At 40.7% G+C, this 20,497-nt stretch overlaps 1 protein-coding gene across 1 annotated transcript in view; it reads left to right on the top strand.

Moving 5' to 3' along the window:
• Positions 1 to 20,066, top strand: part of LOC134601907 (extracellular calcium-sensing receptor-like) — a 31,856-nt gene extending 11,790 nt beyond the window's left edge. The window contains exons 2-7 of the mRNA XM_063446411.1: positions 8,599 to 8,746; positions 10,088 to 10,379; positions 11,490 to 12,320; positions 17,291 to 17,518; positions 18,275 to 18,398; positions 19,144 to 20,066. Coding sequence (XP_063302481.1) covers positions 8,599 to 8,746; positions 10,088 to 10,379; positions 11,490 to 12,320; positions 17,291 to 17,518; positions 18,275 to 18,398; positions 19,144 to 20,066 — 2,546 coding nt within the window. The remainder of the gene's footprint in view (positions 1 to 8,598; positions 8,747 to 10,087; positions 10,380 to 11,489; positions 12,321 to 17,290; positions 17,519 to 18,274; positions 18,399 to 19,143) is intronic.
• Positions 20,067 to 20,497: the final 431 nt, after the last annotated feature.

Here is a 20,497-nt window from a genome sequence, read left to right on the forward strand (position 1 = left end):
ACATTGCCCAAACTAACAAGGTACACATCAGATGCTAGTGAACAAGGGCTATACGATGACAAGTGGAACAAACCATTTCATATATGTAGGTAGATATTCACCATGTATATGCATTTGCAGTATGGGGCTCAGTCCAGGCCTCCCTGGTGTGCAGAACCATTTAGAGATGTTTGGCCTATACTCCCCTAATGGAGGCCCTGCATTTTAGTACAGTCTGACATATGACTGGTCATCCACAGCCACAGCCCCTGCATCCAGTCTTCTCCAGCATAAGAATATGTATGGCTCTGCAGAGCTAAGCAGTCCAGGTAAGTGGTCAAACCATATTAATACTATGCTAAAGGGTCAGATGTAACAAGTACTCAATGTGGGCCCTATGACAACTTAATGAAAATAGTGTGGCTTAGCTTCCACATATGGCCACTCCCCTGTGACATCATCACTGGCATAATGAGGTACCTTGTTTTACAGGGTAAGACTCAGTGTTTGAAGAGACACCCAGTATGACACTTTCCCAGTGTGATCAGATTCTTATCTCAGCATTGAGAATAGTATATGATCAGACACAGAGATTGCAAGCTGCAGCTCTATGACATGACTGGAGCATAGACGCCATATGGGAAGGCGGAATCAGAACAAAAACCCCCGCATACCTAACCCAATAAAAGACAGACACTAGGATATATGGGTCAAAATGTCCACAGCTTTTATTAATGATAGTATTGGTAATAAATTAACATTAAAAAAGTCATTGCCCCACACCCCACCATACCACATCCGTATCCCCTCAGTTAGATAAAAAAGTCAAAAATTACCCATTTATAAACACATAACATAACAGTATTTCAACATGAACATAAATGAAGTGCCAATAATTGTAATTAATCATGTTATGCATGTACCTGGATACCGCTACCCCACCAGGTTCTGAGCCACCGACAAGCTAGGATTAATGCTTTCCTATGGGCGGTTTGAATGCGCGCACGGCTCTTGCCGTGCATGCGCATTCGGAGCTGAGAGGCGGAGGGATCCCAAGTGCCAAGGGAGTCCAGCGTTGGAGAAAGGTAAGTGCTGAAGACACACACACATTCTCACGAACAGACGCATACACACTAGCTAACAGACACACACATTTACTGACAGAGACACACTCAGCGACAGACATACATACACACTCACTTACAAAACATACACTCTCACTGACAAACATACACTTACTAACAGACATCAAACAGACTCACTAGCAGACAAACAAACACACTCAGTAACAGACACACACAGTAACACACTCACTGACACTCACTAGCAGACACACACTCAACAGACACACTCACTAACACTCACTAGCAGACACACACACTAACACTCACACTAACACTGACAAAAACACTAACACTCACACTAACACTCACAATAACACACACACACTAACACACACACACACACACACTCACACACACACACTCCCACTAACACTCACACTAACACTCACACTAACACATGTTTTTTTTTAAATGTAATCCCCCCAGCCTCCTTACCTTTTGGAGTGCTGAGGGGATTCCCTAGGGTCCAGTGGTGCTGCTGGGCTCCTGGGCGGCCGGTCACTGGGTGGCAGGCAGGCTGGCTGGCTCTTCTGGCTCCGGTATCAGTGTGATGCGCGAGGGAGCTGAATAGGAAGCACTCAGGGGAGAGTGCTCCCTCGCTCGCCCGCAGGACCGGCCGTGGGGTGACAGCAGGGCCAGCCTCGGTGGGCCCTGAGGTGGCCGGCTCCTGGGCCCCCCAGGAGAAGAGGCTGGCCATAGTGCATACATACCGGGTCGCAGGGGCGGCCGGGCCCCCTGGTGGGCCGGGCCCGGTCGCAGCCGCGACCCCTGCGTCCCTGGTATGTACGCCACTGATCCCTACATAGCTTCCTCCTCTGCCTGCCTTCTAGCACTGTCAAGGCCCTTTTCCACTAAGTTGTGCTTTTGTTACATGGGACTACAGGATTTGTGAGCTAATCACGGAGTTAAGCTGCACAAACAGTGTATTTCTCCCTCTGATCTCGAGGTCTGGCATTATACACAGATATGTATTAGTATCTGTGCATTAGAAAAGTATATACATAGAGCCTATAAAGCATGCAGGGCCGGACTGGCCCACCGGGATACCGGGAAATTTCCCGGTGGGCCGTCGGCACCTGGGGCCGGGGAGACATGTGGGTGTCCTGCGGCCGCATGGAGAGCTTGGATGGCGGCCGCAGGGGAAGCTCTTCTTGCGGCCACAGGGGAAGCTCTTCTTGCGGCCACTGGGGGAGCAGGCTGTTCTGTCTCTGCTCCCCCTCCCTCGCGCGCAGCTTAATGAGACCGGGGCCGGAATATGACATCATATTCTGGCCCCGGTCTCATTAAGCTGCGCGTGAGGGAGGGGGAGCAGAGACAGAACAGCCTGCTCCCCCAGTGGCAGCAAGAAGAGCTTCCCCTGCAGCCGCAAGAAGAGCTTCAGGAAGGCTGGCTGGGCTGGAAGGTGAGCACACGGGGGGGGGGGGCACAGGAGCGGAGGGGGCTAAGAGGTCACAGGAAGGGGAGAGGGGCCAAAAGATGAGCACAAAAGGGGCTAAAGAGGGTACAAGTCTGAAGGGGGGCTAAAGAGGGCACGGGAGGGGGCTAAAGAGGGCACAGGAAGGGAGGTGGCTAAAGAGGGCACAGGGAGGGAGGGGGCTAAAGAGGGCACAGGGAGGGTGCTACATAAGGGTACAGGAGGGGAAGGGGCTAAAAAGCACACTGGAGGACAGGGGGCAAAAGAGGGCACGGAAGGGGAGGGGCACCTATCAGTCTGCCCACCCACCCACACAGGTAGCAACAAGAATGTATGTCAGTGGGAGTGTGTCTGTCTGCCATGCTGTGTGTGTGTCTGTCTGTGTCATGCTGTGTGTGTGTCTGTCTGTGTCATGGTGTGTGTGTGTGTCTGTGTCGTGTGTGTGTCTCTGTGTCACTGTGTGTCTGTATTATGGTGTGTGTGTGTCTGTCTGTGTCATGGTGTGTGTGTGTCAGTCGTAGTGTCTGTGTGTGTTTGTAAAAATAGTGTTTTACTCACCTTTTTTTTTTCAACGTTGTGCTGGTCTCTGCCTCTAAGACTGAGATCATCAAGCTTGATGATATCAGCCAATCTGCACTGACACAGGAAGCGCCTCTAGTGACCGTCTGAGTGTCTGTCACTAGAGGTGTCACTAGGAAGCAATGTAAACACTGCTTTTTCTCTGAAAAGTCAGTGTTTACATTCAAAAGCCTGCAGGGACAGCTATAGACACCAGAACCACTACATTAAGCTGTGTGTGTGTGCGCCTGCTAGTGAGTGAGCTTGCTTGCATGTGTGTGTGCGCCTGCTAGTGAGTGAGCTTGTGTTTTTATGTCAATGAGCTTATGTATATTAGTGAAATTGTTTGTCTATGAGGCTGTGTATCAATGAGCTTTTGTGTGTCAGTGAGATTGTCTGTGTCTGCATGTGAGTATGCTTACTGTATAATTAAATGTTTTACTCTGAAAGGACCAATATTTTATATTAGTAAAAGCAATATATATATATATATATATATATATATATATATATATATAAACTCAATCATTTGGGGTGGCAAGACATAGCCTTACATATTACATGCAACAATATATGGCGCAATGACTTATGGGGTTGGCATAGATTTTTTTTTCCCAGGGCTGCTTTGTATCCCCAGTCCGGCCCTGAAAGCATGTGATCTTCTATTTTGAATAATAAAAAATGATGACAGTTTTCCTTTAATGACACTCCTTTTTGTACATGTGACTTAATCAAAGTGATTATTTTGTTGAGAATTAGCTGTGTTCTACCTGAGCATCCATTTATTTATATATTATTGTTTTATTTTATTTTCTCTTAATGCTCTCTTAGAATAATAAATGTGTGAATATTTTTCTAATACCAGTAAAAAGTGTTTTAAACATCTGAGGTACATGCGGGAAATCACATCTGCACAATGACTGCTATAATTTGCTCCAAAGAGACAGTCTGATCCCTAGCATTGAAACAGTAAGTGTCCATTGAGGATCCAGCATTTTGGCTCCTGGGGATATGGATGGTGTATATAAACCTGAACTGTGTGCATTTATTGAGGACGTATTCTGTCAGCATCTCTCACTTTAAGAAGGACAAACTCTGCAAAGAGTCAGTATGAGGTACAGTGAATATAAAGATAACACATTTTTTTTAAATATATCACCATTATAACTGCATATATTTTTAGGTATAGTATATATAGTGTGTGTTTCTTTATCATGTTACTGCTAATCATTCCTCCTAAGGGTCCCTGTTTGTGAGGGATAGTGCCTGTGTTGACATTCCTCTGTTTCTCTATTCCATCCTAATGACCCCTCTTTTCTAGTAGCTCCATATTTTTGGAGTCTGAGTGTATAACAGAGCTCTACCGCAATATAACTCAAATTAACCCATCTTTAAACTATAAGAAATGTTTAGAAACCAATCTGCCTAAATAGGATACATCTTTCTTCTTCTAAATTATATTTTTTTGCATACATTGTTATTAGTAAGTCACATAAAATTTCTCAAAAGAGCCCGGCCCTCTCTACACCACCACTCACACCCCAATATGTTCATCTAAAATGGGAATATGCTATCCATCTATGTATGTCCTGGCAATACCTTCTGATACGCCTGTATTGCCTGCCACATGCATCCTGCTTCCTGAAATACACTCTACTATTATGTACTGTCATGTCCAGTACTGATATATAAGAGATATAAGAAAGCAAATAATGCGTGCAAAAAGGCAATTAAACTTGCTAAACTTCAAAATGAAAAAATGATAGCTAAAGAGAGCAAAACCAACCCCAAAGCATTTTTTAAGTACATAAATTCCAAAAAACCCAAAAATGAAAGTATAGGTACACTTAAAACTGAAACGGGGGTGTTAGTTAATGAAGACCAAGAAAAGGCAGGAATTCTAAATAACTATTTCTCCTCCGTATATATTAAAGAAGAACCCATGGCAATAGATGTGCAAATGATTGCTACTAAAAACTTGCAGAATAATTGTAATTGGTTAACTCAAGACAATGTGCTGCAGCAACTAAAGAAAGTTAATATAAACAAAGCTCCAGGGCCTGACGGTATCCATCCACGTGTACTTAAGGAACTAAGTGTAGAAATAAGTGAACCTCTGTTTTTAATCTTTCAAGATTCTTTTCTTTCAGGAAGTGTTCCGGAGGATTGGAGGAAGGCAGATGTGGTTCCTATATTCAAAAAGGGTTCAAAATCCTTGCCTGGAAATTATAGACCTGTGAGCTTAACTTCTGTGGCTGGTAAAATATTTGAAAGGTTATTAAGGGATAATATTCAAGAATTCCTTGAGAAGAATATGGTTATCAGCAAAAATCAGCACGGTTTTATGAAGCACAGGTCATGTCAAACTAACTTGATTGCGTTCTATGAAGAAGTAAGTAGAAGTATAGATCAGGGTGTTGCAGTGGATGTGATCTATTTGGATTTTGCCAAGGCATTTGATACAGTTCCACACAAAAGATTAGTGTTCAAACTCAAGGAAATCGGTCTCGATGAAAATGCTTGTTCTTGGGTAGAACATTGGCTTAAAAACAGAATACAAAGAGTTGTCGTTAATGGTAAATTTTCAAGCTGGACAGAGGTGGCAAGTGGTGTCCCTCAGGGGTCTGTTCTGGGACCCCTTCTATTTAACATTTTTATAAATGATCTTGAAGACAGCATTGAAAGTCATGTTTCAGTGTTTGCAGATGACACAAAACTTTGTAAAATAATACAATGTGAGCAAGATATTACTTTGCTGCAGAAGGATTTAGATAGACTGGAGGACTGGGCACTCAAATGGCAGATGAAATTTAATGTTGAAAAATGCAAAGTTATGCACTTCGGCGTAAAGAAAATACAAGCAACGTATACCCTTAATGGAAGCGAATTAGGGATAACAACACACGAAAAGGACTTGGGAATTGTTATAGACAACAAACTATGCAACAATGTGCAATGTCAATCCGCAGTGGCCAAGGCCAGTAAGGTATTGTCATGCATGAAAAAGGGCATTCATTCTCGGGACGAGAATATCATTTTGCCTCTCTATAAATCACTGGTAAGACCACATATTGAATATGCTGTGCAATTTTGGGCACCTGTTCTAAAGAAGGATATCATGGCACTAGAAAAAGTGCAGAGGCGGGCTACAAAATTAATAAAAGGAATGGAACATATCAGCTATGAAGAAAGGTTAACAAATTTAAACCTATTTAGTTTAGAAAAACGTCGCCTGAGAGGGGATATGATAACATTATACAAATATATTCGGGGCCAATACAAACCATTGTGTGGAAATCTATTCACAAACCGGACTTTACATAGGACACGAGGCCATGCGTTTAGACTGGAAGAAAGAAGATTTCGTCTAAGGCAAAGGAAAGGTTTTTTTACTGTAAGAACAATCAGGATGTGGAATTCTCTGCCTGTAGAAGTGGTTTTATCAGAGTCCATACAGATGTTCAAACAGCTACTAGATGCATACTTGCAAAGACAGAATATTCAAGGATATAATCTTTCAATGTAGGGTAATAACTGCTTGATTCAAGGATAAATCTGACTGCCATTCTGGGGTCAATAAGGAATTTTTTGTCCTAGCTTGTTGCAAAATTGTGCTTCAAACTGGGTTTTTTTTTTTTTTTTTTTTTCTCTTTTGGATCAACAGCAAAAAACAGGTGTGAGGAAGGCTGAACTTGATGGACGCAAGTCTCTTTTCAGCTATCTAACTATGTAACTATGTAACTATGTAACTATGATATCCTCAAAATATACTCTGCTATTCCTGCATTGTCCCCAAAAGGCTCTATACTATTCAACTCATACATCCCCAAAATAATGCACTTTTACTGTAAGTACATCTCTAATACATGCCCTGCTATCCTGGTACTTACATCTCCAAATACACCCTGCTATTCCAGTACTCACATCCCCCACCTATGTCCTGCTATTCCAGTACACACATTCACAAATACACCGTACTATACCAGTACTCACATCACCAAATACACCCTGCTATTCCAGTACTTAAGTCTCCAAATACACCCTACTATTCCAGTACCTAAGTCCCCAAATACACCCTGCTATTCCAGTACTCAAGTCCCCAAATACACCCTGCTATTCCAGTACTCAAGTCCCCAAATACACCCTGCTATTCCAGTACAAGTCCCCAAATACACCCTGCTATTCCAGTACTCAAGTCCCCAAATACACCCTGCTATTCCAGTACTCAAGTCCCCAAATACACCCTGCTATTCCAGTACTCCACTCCCCAAATACACCCTGCTATTCCAGTACTCACATCCCCAAATACACCCTGCTATTCCAGTACTCACATCCCCAAATACACACTACTATTCCAGTACTCACATCCCCAAATACACCCTGCTATTCCAGTACTCACATCCCTAAATACACACTACTATTCCAGTACTCACATCCCCCAACTACGTTCTGCTATTCCAGTACTCACATCCCCAAATACACCCTGCTATTCCAGTACTCACATCCCCAAATACACACTACTATTCCAGTACTCACATCCCCAAATACACACTACTATTCCAGTACTCACATCCCCAAATACACCCTGCTATTCCAGTACTCACATCCCTAAATACACACTACTATTCCAGTACTCACATCCCCCAACTACGTTCTGCTATTCCAGTACTCACATCCCCAAATACACACTACTATTCCAGTACTCACATCCCCAAATACACCCTGCTATTCCACATCCCTCAAGTACACACTACATTCCATAATAATATCCTCTAATATTTATGAAGTTATCTCATTACATTCCCCGTAATATTCTGTCTTACTATGTCCATACATTTTCTCTTCCCTATTCTCTGTATTGATCTTGAACACACGTATAGCCATTCACCTGTCTCAAACTATTGTAGACAATATTTTATTTATATATTATGGGTAATGTTAGCTAAATTGCAGCATGAATTATGAATTTTACTCGACACGTAATGCCGGCCATTGTCAATATTAATGATGTTCTCTGGCCATCACCTCCATATTCTCCCTGCTACCTTTTGTCTCATCTTCCCATTTTATCATGTAATTCAAAGCTCACAGACTATCTGGAAAAGCACTTTGTATAAAAGAATCTCAATGGCTAGATTTCATCTCACCTTTTGTTTTTGGTCTTGTAATGTGCATATGTTAGCACGTTATTAATGTCAGTAATAATAATAATTATGTTCCAACTCAGACACTTGATATATTGATCGTTTCTCTACATTGATTACCAGGTCTGCTCCAGTCGGTGGGAATTCCATACATGGTAAAGCTGTGTAAAAGCATGTAATGGCATATATTGTGAACATGGCTTGAAGAAGAGCACACTGACCAAAACGTTGTCTTTTTTGAATCCAGTAAATCAAAACAAAAAACATAAACTGCCAGAGTCTTGGATTTTTTTTTCTCGTGTAAATATGGGACTGTGTCTGTATAAGAAAAATTGGCACCTGGTCATGTTCCTTCTAATTCCTGTATTTTACTCTGAAGACCAGCAATGCAGACTGCCCGTCACAGAGCTTGGAGGGATGTTACAGCCTGGAGATATAATGGTCGGGGTGATATTACCTCTGCACATTGATAACTTGTATCGAACGATCTTCTTTAATGAGACACCACCCAGTTTCCCGTGTTTGACGTAAGATCAGATCTCACTGTGTGCTCGAGTATTGATTCCTTTTACTGCAAATTACATAAACCGCACATACTGCTCTGAACATTCTATCAATGTTATCAAATGGGTGCTCAATGTTTGGAGTAACCCCCTGTAATGGTTATGGGGTAAATAGCCTATGGATGCAGTCCCCTTGAATTGTGGGAAATTATCCTAAAGAGGTTTGAACAAGAATGGCTTTAACGGCACATACAGTGTACCACAACAACAACAACAGCAACACACACACAATTATCTACAAGAATACGCATAGATACACTCAGATTCTTGTTGAGAAAATACTCATATGTACAAACAAATGCAATCATATAAACTGTGTCCAAATGTCTATGAAATCAAAAGGTATCCGAAGATAAACAAACATAATTTTGTATCAGTGGCAATACTAGGGAGGAATTATAAGGCTATAGTTTTAATATGGGATTCTTACGCTATTGATTTGTAAGGCAGTTGTTAAGCTAGGTTTTATATCCAGTGACCCACTGCAAGTTTTATATCTCCGTGACTCTAGCAAAATCTATGAATGTCTTGAGTATTGTGTTGATGTGCCCTATAATATGTATATAGATACAGACTCCTCCAGGGATACTTGTTACAGTCAAAATTCTAGAGTCTACCAGGAAATCTCCTTCCTGTCCAGACCTGGAGAGTATTAAGATGGTTGGCCAGAAGCCCAAATACAAAACCACCCAGTGCTGGGTTAGCAAAACCCAAAATGCTGCATACGGTACACTGTCAACTGACATCACAACATACCTCCCAGTACATTGTAGTACTACAACCACTAGAAGAATGCCACTCTGAGGCTAGAGCCCACAGTCCTAGTGGGAGAAAAATTAACTTAAAAGAAGAAATTGTGACATGGAGTGGGTAGAAAATGGAGCAATTGATCCTCATGTCACAAGTTCTTCTTTAAAGTTCTATATTTTATTTCCACTACATAATCCTTATGGGGTTATAAAATGAGAAATAAAATGTATAAACTGCACTAAAACCAACCTTTTATCACTGAACCTACTGACTAGACACATTATCGCTGCTCCTTAATCCAGCACTGTAACCTACAGCATACCCTGTGCTTACTGTCCCCATCCACTGTCATTGCACCTCTATCCTCTGCTATCACATATCTCATATCCTTATAGTTATTGACTTCATCCTCATCTCAGTTACTGCATCTCATCTCAGCACATTATGTCTCCCCTTTCCTATTCAACTATCTTTATCAACTGAGCAGTCCTCTCTTTGATATGTTGATATTCTGTACTTATATCTTTTTTTCTGTTACTTTCATTTGCTTTAAAGCTTTGAGTATGGGAACTATCAGCATCTTCAAACAGTGATATTCGCTATAGAGGAAATCAACAGGAATCCTAATATTCTCACTAATATCTCCCTTGGATTTCAAGCGTATGATTCGTGCCGTATGTTGCAGCAGAGCGTGCAGGGGACCTTTCAAGTACTGAGCGGACGCAGTCCGGCCATTCCTAATTACCGGTGCACTGGGGACGTCCCTTTAAGTGCTGTCATTGGCCAGGCTGTATCTACACACTCAATTATGCTGGCACATATCCTGGGGCTCTACAGATACCCACAGGTAAGAGCAAAGTAAAAAAAAAAAATACCCTATACAGTGTATTTTTAGCTGTGTTCAGAAAAAAGCCCAAATGAAAAAAGCCCACATGAAAATTGCACACAATAAAAAAACCACTGCCATAAATGCCCACAAGAAAAACGCCCACATGGAAAATTGCCCACTTGGAAAATTGCCCACACAGATCAAAGCCCACAAAGAAAAATGCCCACACTGAATAAAATGCACATATAGCAATTTTCCCATTCATGAGCATGAATAAGTGTATTACCTACATTTTATTTTGCTATCGATATCTTATGATTAAAATATCTCATATTCATATGCAAAAATTGGCATTGTGATTTTATCATGTATAATTAAATAATAATTCTGCGTTATTATAAGTATACTAATTCACTGCTAAAAAAAAATGTGGTCTGTGTATGTAGAGTGATATAACCCCTTAACGACAGAGGAAATTTTACAAGTTCTGGCCAAAACAAATCCTAGAATTTGAGCTAAATATGTCTTGTTCATTATTATATATAATTTTTTCAGGAAAAACAAGTCTTTCATTTCACATCAAATATACATTTATATATAATATATAATTTAATTTGAATACAATCTAAAAAAAAAAGTGACCCATTCCACTATAACCACTACAGCGAGCTGTAGAGAGTCACTGTAGAGAGTCACTCTAGAGAGTCTTTGTGCGTCTAATAGAACATTTCTTGCAATGGTAACCATTTTTTTTTCTTTGTTTGGAAATCCCGCTAAAACATTTTAAGCAAAACCAAATTTCCTGCTCCAAAAATTAATATTGACTGTTTTTTGGTTGTTGTTTTTTATGTCAATTTGAAATTCTGCATCATACATATACATATGCTTCCCATTATAAATTTCCATCTGTTAAAATGTTAATATGTAGCACCTTCTGAATTTTCTTGTAGAATATTTTTCATTTGTGTGTATGTATATATATATATATATATATATTAAAATAATGTTGTCTCTGTTAAAAAATACATGTTTTCGATAGATTAGTATTAAATAAAATAATGTATTAAATTATTGTTTGTCTTCAATGACAAATGAATGACTTCAGTTTAATTTTCCATTTCTCAACAGATCAGTCACATTTCAACTAGTCCTCTTTTAAGCGACAGCAATAAGTTCCCCTCTTTCTTCAGAACTGCCCCCAGTGATACCTTCCAGTCTAGAGGTATTGCCCAGCTGGTGTTGCATTTTGGATGGACATGGGTGGGGATATTGGGTGTAGACAATGACTATGGCCAACAGGTAATTCAGACAGTCACTCAAGAAATAGTCAAGGCTGGTGCGTGTGTGGCTTTCACTGAGAATTTTCTTAGTAATCAACCTGACCGTGATGCTCCTCGAATTGTCAAGGTGATAAGGGACTCAACTGCAAAGGTTGTGATTGTCATTTGCAGTGGTGTCATGTTGGCTCCTGTTTTTGATGAGATGTTGTCAAAAAAAGTAACAGAAAAAATATTTGTTGCCAGTGAAGCATGGTCCACATTCACTCTGATCAACATGGAGAAATATTCTGGGCTACTTGTTGGAACAATTGGTTTAGCTATTCCATCTGGAACAATACCAGGGCTTAGGGAGTTTCTCAACAAAGTCCACCCATCTATGACTTTAGGAGGGAGCTGGGCAAAGATTTTATGTGAGGAATCTTTTGGATGCAAATATTTAGACATTAAAAATGTCACCATATCTACAAGTATGCAAACAAAGCAGTGTACCGGAGAAGAAAAACTAGAAAGCATTCAGAACAGCTACAACGATGTTTCAAGTTTAAGAATCACCTACAATATTTACACTGCGGCTCATGTTTTGGCCAGGGCACTGGAAGATCTTAAAAACTGCAATAAGAGAGAAGGTCCATTTATTCTTGAGAGATGTGCAGATATTTGGAACTTCAAGCCATGGCAGGTAAATACTTATTATATCTAATTATTTGCTAAGATTAGACATAATGAACAGCAATGAAGCAACCATGCACAGGACTAAGATTAATTAAATTATAGGCCATGGTGATTCATTTTCTCTAGATCAACGAGTTAAAGAAATACACCAATAGCCATAACTACTGCTGTAATGGTGATGTTACCAGGAGTACCCTGGTGCCCCCACCCCCTCCCCCCATTGTTGGTAGTCAAACCATTTTAGAGAAGCTCTCTGAACAAAACCCTGGAGTTAAGGGCAAGCTCATTGGCTTGGAAGATCATCTGAGCGACCTCAGCCAAATAGCTAAGTCCAGCTCCAGATGGCTTCGATCAGATAAGGAGCTTCCAGCTCTAACTGAGACTGTAGTGAAGGCACTTGACAGACTCCAGGTAGGAAGTCAAATTGTTCTAAAAAGCAATGTTCCCTGTTTGGAATGAAACAAAAATATTTTCTTCAGGAAATCTATATTGCATTTGATAATTTAAACCTTTAGATTGTAGAAACATGACCACTCTATTACTCAGAAAAGACACCATTACAAAGGAACCCTTATACTGTAATTGTGAAATGTTCTGTACTGCAGCCTTTGTTTGTGTGTCTCTCCAAACCCCTTATGTGCCTCTTTCACTCCTTTAACCCCTTTTGTGTCTTTATAAACCCACTTTCCTCTTCTTCATCTCTCCTTACGTCCTTTACTGCCACCTCCTAATATTGTCGAATGTCCGAGTGGAATCGCAGATCGGTATGCTTCCCTGTCTGTCATTGGAGCTCTGAGTGGTATAATGTGTAAATACTAGAAAGGAAGGATATGATGTTCAGTAAAATCACCTGTCCAGCACCAAATGTATATATCTACTGCCTGTAGGAACAAATTCTAAGGTGCCTTCCACCCCTCCACCAAAAAAAGGCAAAAAGACAAATAAAGCAAGTTTACTTAATTGTAATCATACAAATGTGTCTAAAAACCATATATCATTGGACAACTGCATATGTTTGTATGTGCATAATTCTTCTTGTAATATATTGTGTTTGAATCTGTGAGTATAGTAAGAATATGCAGCTGTGTAAATGCATGCAGTGTTAAATATAATGTTAGAAGTGGTTAGGGCAGGGGGGTTAAGAAGGATTAACAAAGCGTGAGTGTGGTTAAAGCTGTGGTATTAGCAAAGTTTATGATTATTGAGTTTAGTGTTAGAGCTGGGTAAATTTACTATTGGGGTAAATGGGGTGTTTAGTTTTTAAGAGCAGTTAAACCAAGGATTTAGGTCAAGAGTATTTTCAGGTTTAGGCCTCGAATGGTTAAATTTTAAACTAAGCTGAAGGTTTGTTTAGGTTTTGGCATGGTTTAAATTCAAGGTTAAGGCAAAGGGATATTTTGGGTACAAGCAGTGGAGCATACCCTTCATAGCAGTAGTTCCCAGTCTTGTTTACACTTGTGTATTCATTTCCATAAATTGTAGCCATCATTTTTAGCAAAATGTTCATAATTGATATAGTTGATATTATTTCAAATGTATACATTTTTATCTGCCTCATCTCCCCCTTTTGTCTGCTGTAGGCCACCCTGGTTCTCCTCTGCCTGGGTCTCTTTCTGCTTCTACTTTTCCACTAGAAGCCCATGTTTTTCCTGCACTAAATATATTGGTATCATGCTCTTAATCTTGCACTAAGATTTTCTACCTTCTCATTCGCCTCTAGAGTTTGACAACATCAATATTTAAGGAGTTAAAGTGCGTTTATTACTGTCTAAATATTGTTATCTTTCACTCTTGCCTACCCTTGCATTACATTTTTAAACCTAAGATAGCTTGTCTTCTGCTTGTGATGGTCCATATATAATTATGGTTTCTACTTTCAGGTTTTTTTTTTTAATCTCTCTTCCACCCTTAGACTTACCATGCCAGTGGTTATCAGAAGCTACCTTCCTTTTGTTAATATATGTGACTTTTCAGGGAACCATAACTAATTTCCTGGCTTTCTGTTATCTTTGGAAACATTGATTCTCAGTTACAATCTCACTTTGATTCTCAGTTACATTTAAAAATACATTTCTTACTGTTTGCCATTGTATCTGGACTCTATTACTCGTCAACCAATCTACTAAAGAGTTACTCAAGTATTTACACATCTGATCAAGACAACACCTCACTATTTGCGTATTGCTATTGTTAAGTGCTTCTTTATAATCTAATTAGAATTAGAAGTAAATATACGTGAAAAAAAATGAAACCAATGAGCGTAGATTTGATACCATAACTCTATTTCCATCATTGAATGAGAGAAATTAGATATTATGTGTTATACATATGCCATTAACAATAATTTTCTGTAAACTGTCTTTAATTAGGACAGTCATTAACATTATGGGGGAGATAATGGTGTGATGAGGAAGGGGAGAGCGTCAGGATCCCGCGGGCGGCTACGAGGGGAGGCTGCAGTCCGCTCGCGGCACTCACCCTCCAGCCATCCGCGGTCCCCTTCCTGGCGTGCGCTCGGTGGGCGGCATCCTCCCAGCCACGGATGCAGCCCGCGTCTTCCTCTACGTCCCCCAGCGGCAGCATGTATGACGCTGCACGCTGGGAGACCGCCCATTTTAATAAACGCCGGGGTCAGCCACCTGACCTGGCGTTAAAGGCACAGTGCCCAGGGGCGTATTAACCGCGAGGCAAACAAGGCATTTGCCTTGGGCGGCATTTTCCAGGGGGCGGCAAAAAAAGCCGCCCCCAAATGCCCAAGGCAAATGTCTTGTTAGCCTTGCGGCTAACAGACATGCCGGCGGGCTGCTGGGCGATCGGGCGGCACTGCCTGGCTGGCGGGCGGGCGGGCGGGCTTGCGGCCGGCTGGCGAGGGAGCACTTCCCCTGAGCTGTCTGCTCAGCTCCCTTGCCAGCCGCAGAGTGAGAGTCGGAGGCGGAGCCGGAATATGACGTCATATTCCGGCTCCCAGCCTCACTCTGAGGCGCGCGAGGGAGCTGAGCAGACAGCTCAGGGGAAGTGCTCCCTCGCCAGCCGGCCGCCCGCCCGCCAGCCAGGCAGTGCCGCCCGATCGCCCAGCAGCCACTGGACCACCAGGGAAGAAGAGACATTCCCAAAGGTAAGGAGGCTGGGGGGGGGGGGGTTAATTAAAAAAAAAAAACGTGTTAAAAATAAATATAAAAAAAACGTGTTAAAAATAAATATAAAAAAAATGTGTTAAAAATAATTTTTAAAAAAAAATGTGTTCAAAATAAAAAAAAAGTGTTAAAAATAAATTTAAAAAAAATGTGTTAATGTGGGTGGGTGAGTGTGTGTCTGTGTCTGTTAGTGTGTGTGTCTGTGTCTGTTAGTGTGTGTGTGTGTGTGTCAGTGTGTGTGTCTGTTAGTGTGTGTGTCTGTTAGTGTGTGTGTGTGTGTGTCTGACTGTGTGTGTATGTTAGTGAGTGTGTATCTTAGTGAGTGTGTGTGTCTGTTAGTGTGTGTGTCTGTTAGTGTTTCTGTATGTGTCTGTTAGTGTGTGTCTGTTAGTGTTTGTGTCTGTTAGTGTTTGTGTCTGTGTCTGTTAGTGTGTGTGTCTGTGTCTGACTGTGTGTGTCTGACTGTGTGTGTATGTTAGTGAGTGTGTATGTTAGTGAGTGTGTGTCTGCTAGTGAGTGAGTGTGTGTCTGTTAGTGTGTGTCTGTTAGTGAGTGTGTTTGTCTGTTACTGAGTGTGAGTGTGTCTGTTAGTGTGTGTGTGTTTCTGTTAGCTAGTGTATGCGTATCTGTCAGTGAATGTGTGTGTGTGTATTTAGTATGCGGGGCGGGGGGAAAGGTTGGGTGGGGGTGGCGCGGGAGGAGGGGGGGCGCGGGGGGAGGGGGGGCGCCTGAGTTTTGTCCTGCCTAGGGCAGCACAAAACCAGGATACACCACTGACAGTGCCTCAATCACAGTGGGAGGTCTAGATATCTCCCACCTGTGATTGTTAATTCTGATTGGAAATTATCCAATCAGAATTAACCTATGGATTTAAATACTTACCTTTCCTGTTCCTCTCTGCCCTGTTGTGGTCTTTGCTTGCTAGTATTGCTACTGAACTTGTGTTTCTGGTTATGTACTCTCTGGCTTGTTTATCTGACTTTGTGACTTTCTCCTAACCTTTGACTTCTGCTTGTTTCTCGTTATTCTGTCTTCTGGTTCCCCTTACTCGGCTTGTCTCCTGACTATTCTTTGTGTGCTTAGCCCGGCCACTCTAAGGTCCGGTACTGCATCTTTTCTGTGTGTGTGTTAGCGTGTTTGGTTCCCGGAATCGTGAGAGAGAGAAAGTGTGAGATACCAAAGTGAGGGGGTGATATGTGTTACTACAGAGATACCAAAGTAGGAGGGTGATATGTGTTACTAAAATACATAGGTCTAGCGATATGGGTGAAGCATGTCCTTGACCCTATTAATTTTCCACAAACGGTAATTGTGACTGTAAAATATTCAATAAAACATATACAGAAAAAGTGGTTTGGTGATTTTGGTTTAAGGCAAATTCTCTTTGTAATTCAAGTAATGTTTCATAGAATTATTCAAGTGAGATTAAAACCTTTCATTCCTGCAATCATTAATTCATATTTTGAAGATTATAATTAGAAGAACTATGCTACCAGTCAATGCTTAAAAGTTACTCACCACTACAAGTCATACCATACACACCTGGGGTAAATTTTCACTCACTGATACATGTTTATTTAGTACATATCATGCATCAAGTTTTCTTCTGACATAATCCAGAAAGTTAACCCTCAAATACAGTCTCACAAGCCACCACCTGGCCAACAGTTGCTTTGCTTACTGTGTATTGACATATTTTGTTGTAAAGATCTTATCTCAATTCACTGCCTTTTTATGTTCCATCAGTTTATAAAATCTTAGATCCATAATTTCAGATTAAAAAAACAACTGTGGCTACTTATGCTATCTCTAATTAATAAGCTCCATGTGTTTTCTTTTTCAGCTCTTGCATTACATGAAGAAAGTGAAGGTCAAACTGAGCAGCGGGAGGGAGCTTTATTTTGATAGAAACGGTGACCCACCTGCTGCATATGACATTATAAACTGGCAGCTTGGACCAAATGGCACCATAAGACATGTCAATGTGGGCCGTTATGACACATCAGCATTTCTTGGACAAGTCTTCACCATCAACACAAGTGCCATAGTGTGGGGAACTAAAGACCAACAGGTAACACGCTTTTGCCATGATTTATTGGACCTTAAAAAAAATAAACAGGAATTTTTGAGAATTACTTTGTAAAAATGAAATTGTTATAATGTTATGATGCCAGGAGGCCCCAGAGTGTACTCCTACCTTAAGGGTTTTTAACCGGACTTGAATGATTTAACCCCAAAAGTTTCCTCTAGTGTCGATCTCCAGGTCCCCCAGGCGACATACGGTTTCTGAATCTCAATTACAGGAAGTGCTGCCACTGCCAAGCAACACTCAGCACTTCCTGTAATTGAGATTCAGAAGCTGTATGTCGCCTGGGGGACCTGGAGATCGACACTGGAGGAAGCTTTTGGGGTTACAGAGGCCAGCTGATGCTCATTTAGTAGCTGCCCATTGATAAAAAAAATAAACATTTTTGTTATCAGTGGGGCGCTACTGATTGGCTGAAGTTATGTAAATGCCCGAGGTATCCCTTAAACTACCTCCTTGTAGTCAGCCATAATTTTCCGGAGCTGTCTGACTGTGGTACAGGAATGACAACCATATGAAAAAGTCATAGTGAGATAGTTTTCTATTCCTTGCTATTATCGTAATGTCGTCAGATGTCTGAAAAAAAGAGATTGAGAAGAAACAACTAATATAAAATATTCTCCACCAAAATGTACATAATCTATGTTTGTTGTCCACATTGACAATTCCTATTAAAATAAAATGTCACTAGTAGATAAATAATAACACAAATAGCTTTTTTAAAGCCTATTCTTCCCCCAGGTTCCTGTCTCTATCTGCAGTCCGAGTTGTCTTCCTGGTTTTCGTAAAGCACCTAAAAGAGGACAAACAACCTGCTGCTATGAATGTGTTGCCTGTGCACAAGGCGAGATCTCCAATCAGACAGGTGAGTGATGGTTTGAATATTCAATTGTACTCTCAAATTTCGAGGGCAGAATGAAAGACATGGTGAAGATTCCAGTTTTCCTAAAACATGTGACATGAAGGCAGTTCACATGCTGCTCCAAGGGTGTGTTCAAGGGGTTCCACTAATTATTATGATTTATAATAAGAGGGGTCTAGTGTCCCCTGTCCCCCCATACATTAATAAGTGTAAAAGAAGGGGGTATCCAGTTCCCCCTCCATTTCGCACCCATGCCGCCCCTAATATTACAAAATTAAAAATAGGGAGAAACTATTGTTCCCAACCCCAATTAAAAAGTAGGAGTGGTGGTAATGCTATTGTCCCACACCAGTCAAATAATAATACCTCCCACCCCCAGTGGATAGGGATATCCAATCACTTAGCCACCACCTAAACTCAGCCCTTACCTACCCCCCACACCCTAATAATAGTGAAAAGGGGGCACAAATATGTAAAAAAAAAAAAAAAGGTACACAGTCACTAGTTTTAAATGTTTAGTAGATATGACCCCACCTAACGGATGGCAGGTGGGTGCATATGGAAGTACAACATCTCCATTATAGCAATATGTTGGGACCATTTAGACTTTCCCCAAATGTACAGAACATTTAAATATAATAATTACAAAGTTGTCTTAAGTAACCAACAGTATTTATGAGCATAACCACTTTCACAATATTGTGTGTTGAAATATGATAAGATATGTATGTGTAATTTTTTTTTCCAGATTCTGTTGACTGCTCTAAGTGTCCATGGGATCAGTGGCCAAATCCTCAGAAATCACAATGCCTTCCAAAACCCTTCGAGTATCTATCCTATGAAGACCCAATGGGATCTGCTATAATGACTGGGAGCATCACGTCCTCATTGGTTCCTGCTTGTATTTTAAGACTATTTATCAAGCATAAATCCACCCCCATTGTAAAAGCTAACAATTACACATTAAGCTGCATTCTTCTAGTATCCCTTTCACTTTGTTTCCTATGTGCTATGGCTTTTGTTGGTTACCCTCAACCAATGATGTGTCTTCTACGCCAGATTATGTTTGGCATGGTTTTCACACTATGCATCTCTTGTATTTTGTCCAAAACTATCATGGTGGTTTGTGCCTTCATGGCCACCAAACCAGGAAGCAATTTGAGAAAATGGACCATGCCTCGGGTGTCCTATATCATAATTTGCATTTGTTGTCTTTTACAATTCCTCTTGTGCATCACTTGGTTATCTCTTGTTCCTCCATTTCCTGAACTAAACACTGAATCCCAACCGAGAATTATCACTGCTGAATGTAATGAAGGTTCACCCATTGCTTTCTGGTGCATGTTGGGGTATCTTGGCCTCCTGGCCACTATCAGTTTCATTGTTGCCTTCTTGGCCAGGAGACTTCCTGACAGTTTCAATGAAGCCAAGTTTATCACCTTCAGTATGCTGGCATTCCTCACTGTCTGGGTGTCCTTTATTCCAGCTTCACTCAGTGCCCGAGGAAAATACACATTGGCCATGGAGATATTTGCAATCCTATCTTCCAGTTGGTCCCTTGTAATCTGTATGTTTGTTCCTAAATGTTTCATTATAGTGTTCCAGCCTGATAAGAACGCCAAAGACCATCTAATGCGAAAAGAGAAAAATCAGTTCAATAGAACTAAATAAATTTAGATCTGTTTGTGACATGTCAAGTCCGGACTTTGATAATTTATAAATGCAGCATCCATTGCATTATTATTATATGGACCAAGCAAATGTATCTCAACTTTATAGAGCTCACAATATGAACCCTACCAATAAAACATGTTTACAAAATTACTTCTCAATCTTTTATTGGAAAAATTAAAAAGGTGTGAAAATGATTGCTTATCTTTTGCATGTAATATATATATATTTACATATAAAACATATAGTCATATGTGCAAATTGGATGAATGCATCGCAAGTGCTTGTCACACTTAATTATTAATTTTCGGTAATTTAAAGAAAGTTTCTTCAAAGGTACAAAATATTACTGGAAAAAAGAAAATGTTCTGACGATTATTGTTTTAAAATAATTTCCACGTTTCCAAGGTATATCAGGGTAGTGGTCATAC

Source organism: Pelobates fuscus, chromosome 3, assembly GCF_036172605.1.
Source record: "Pelobates fuscus isolate aPelFus1 chromosome 3, aPelFus1.pri, whole genome shotgun sequence".
Classification (NCBI taxonomy): Eukaryota; Metazoa; Chordata; class Amphibia; order Anura; family Pelobatidae; genus Pelobates; species Pelobates fuscus.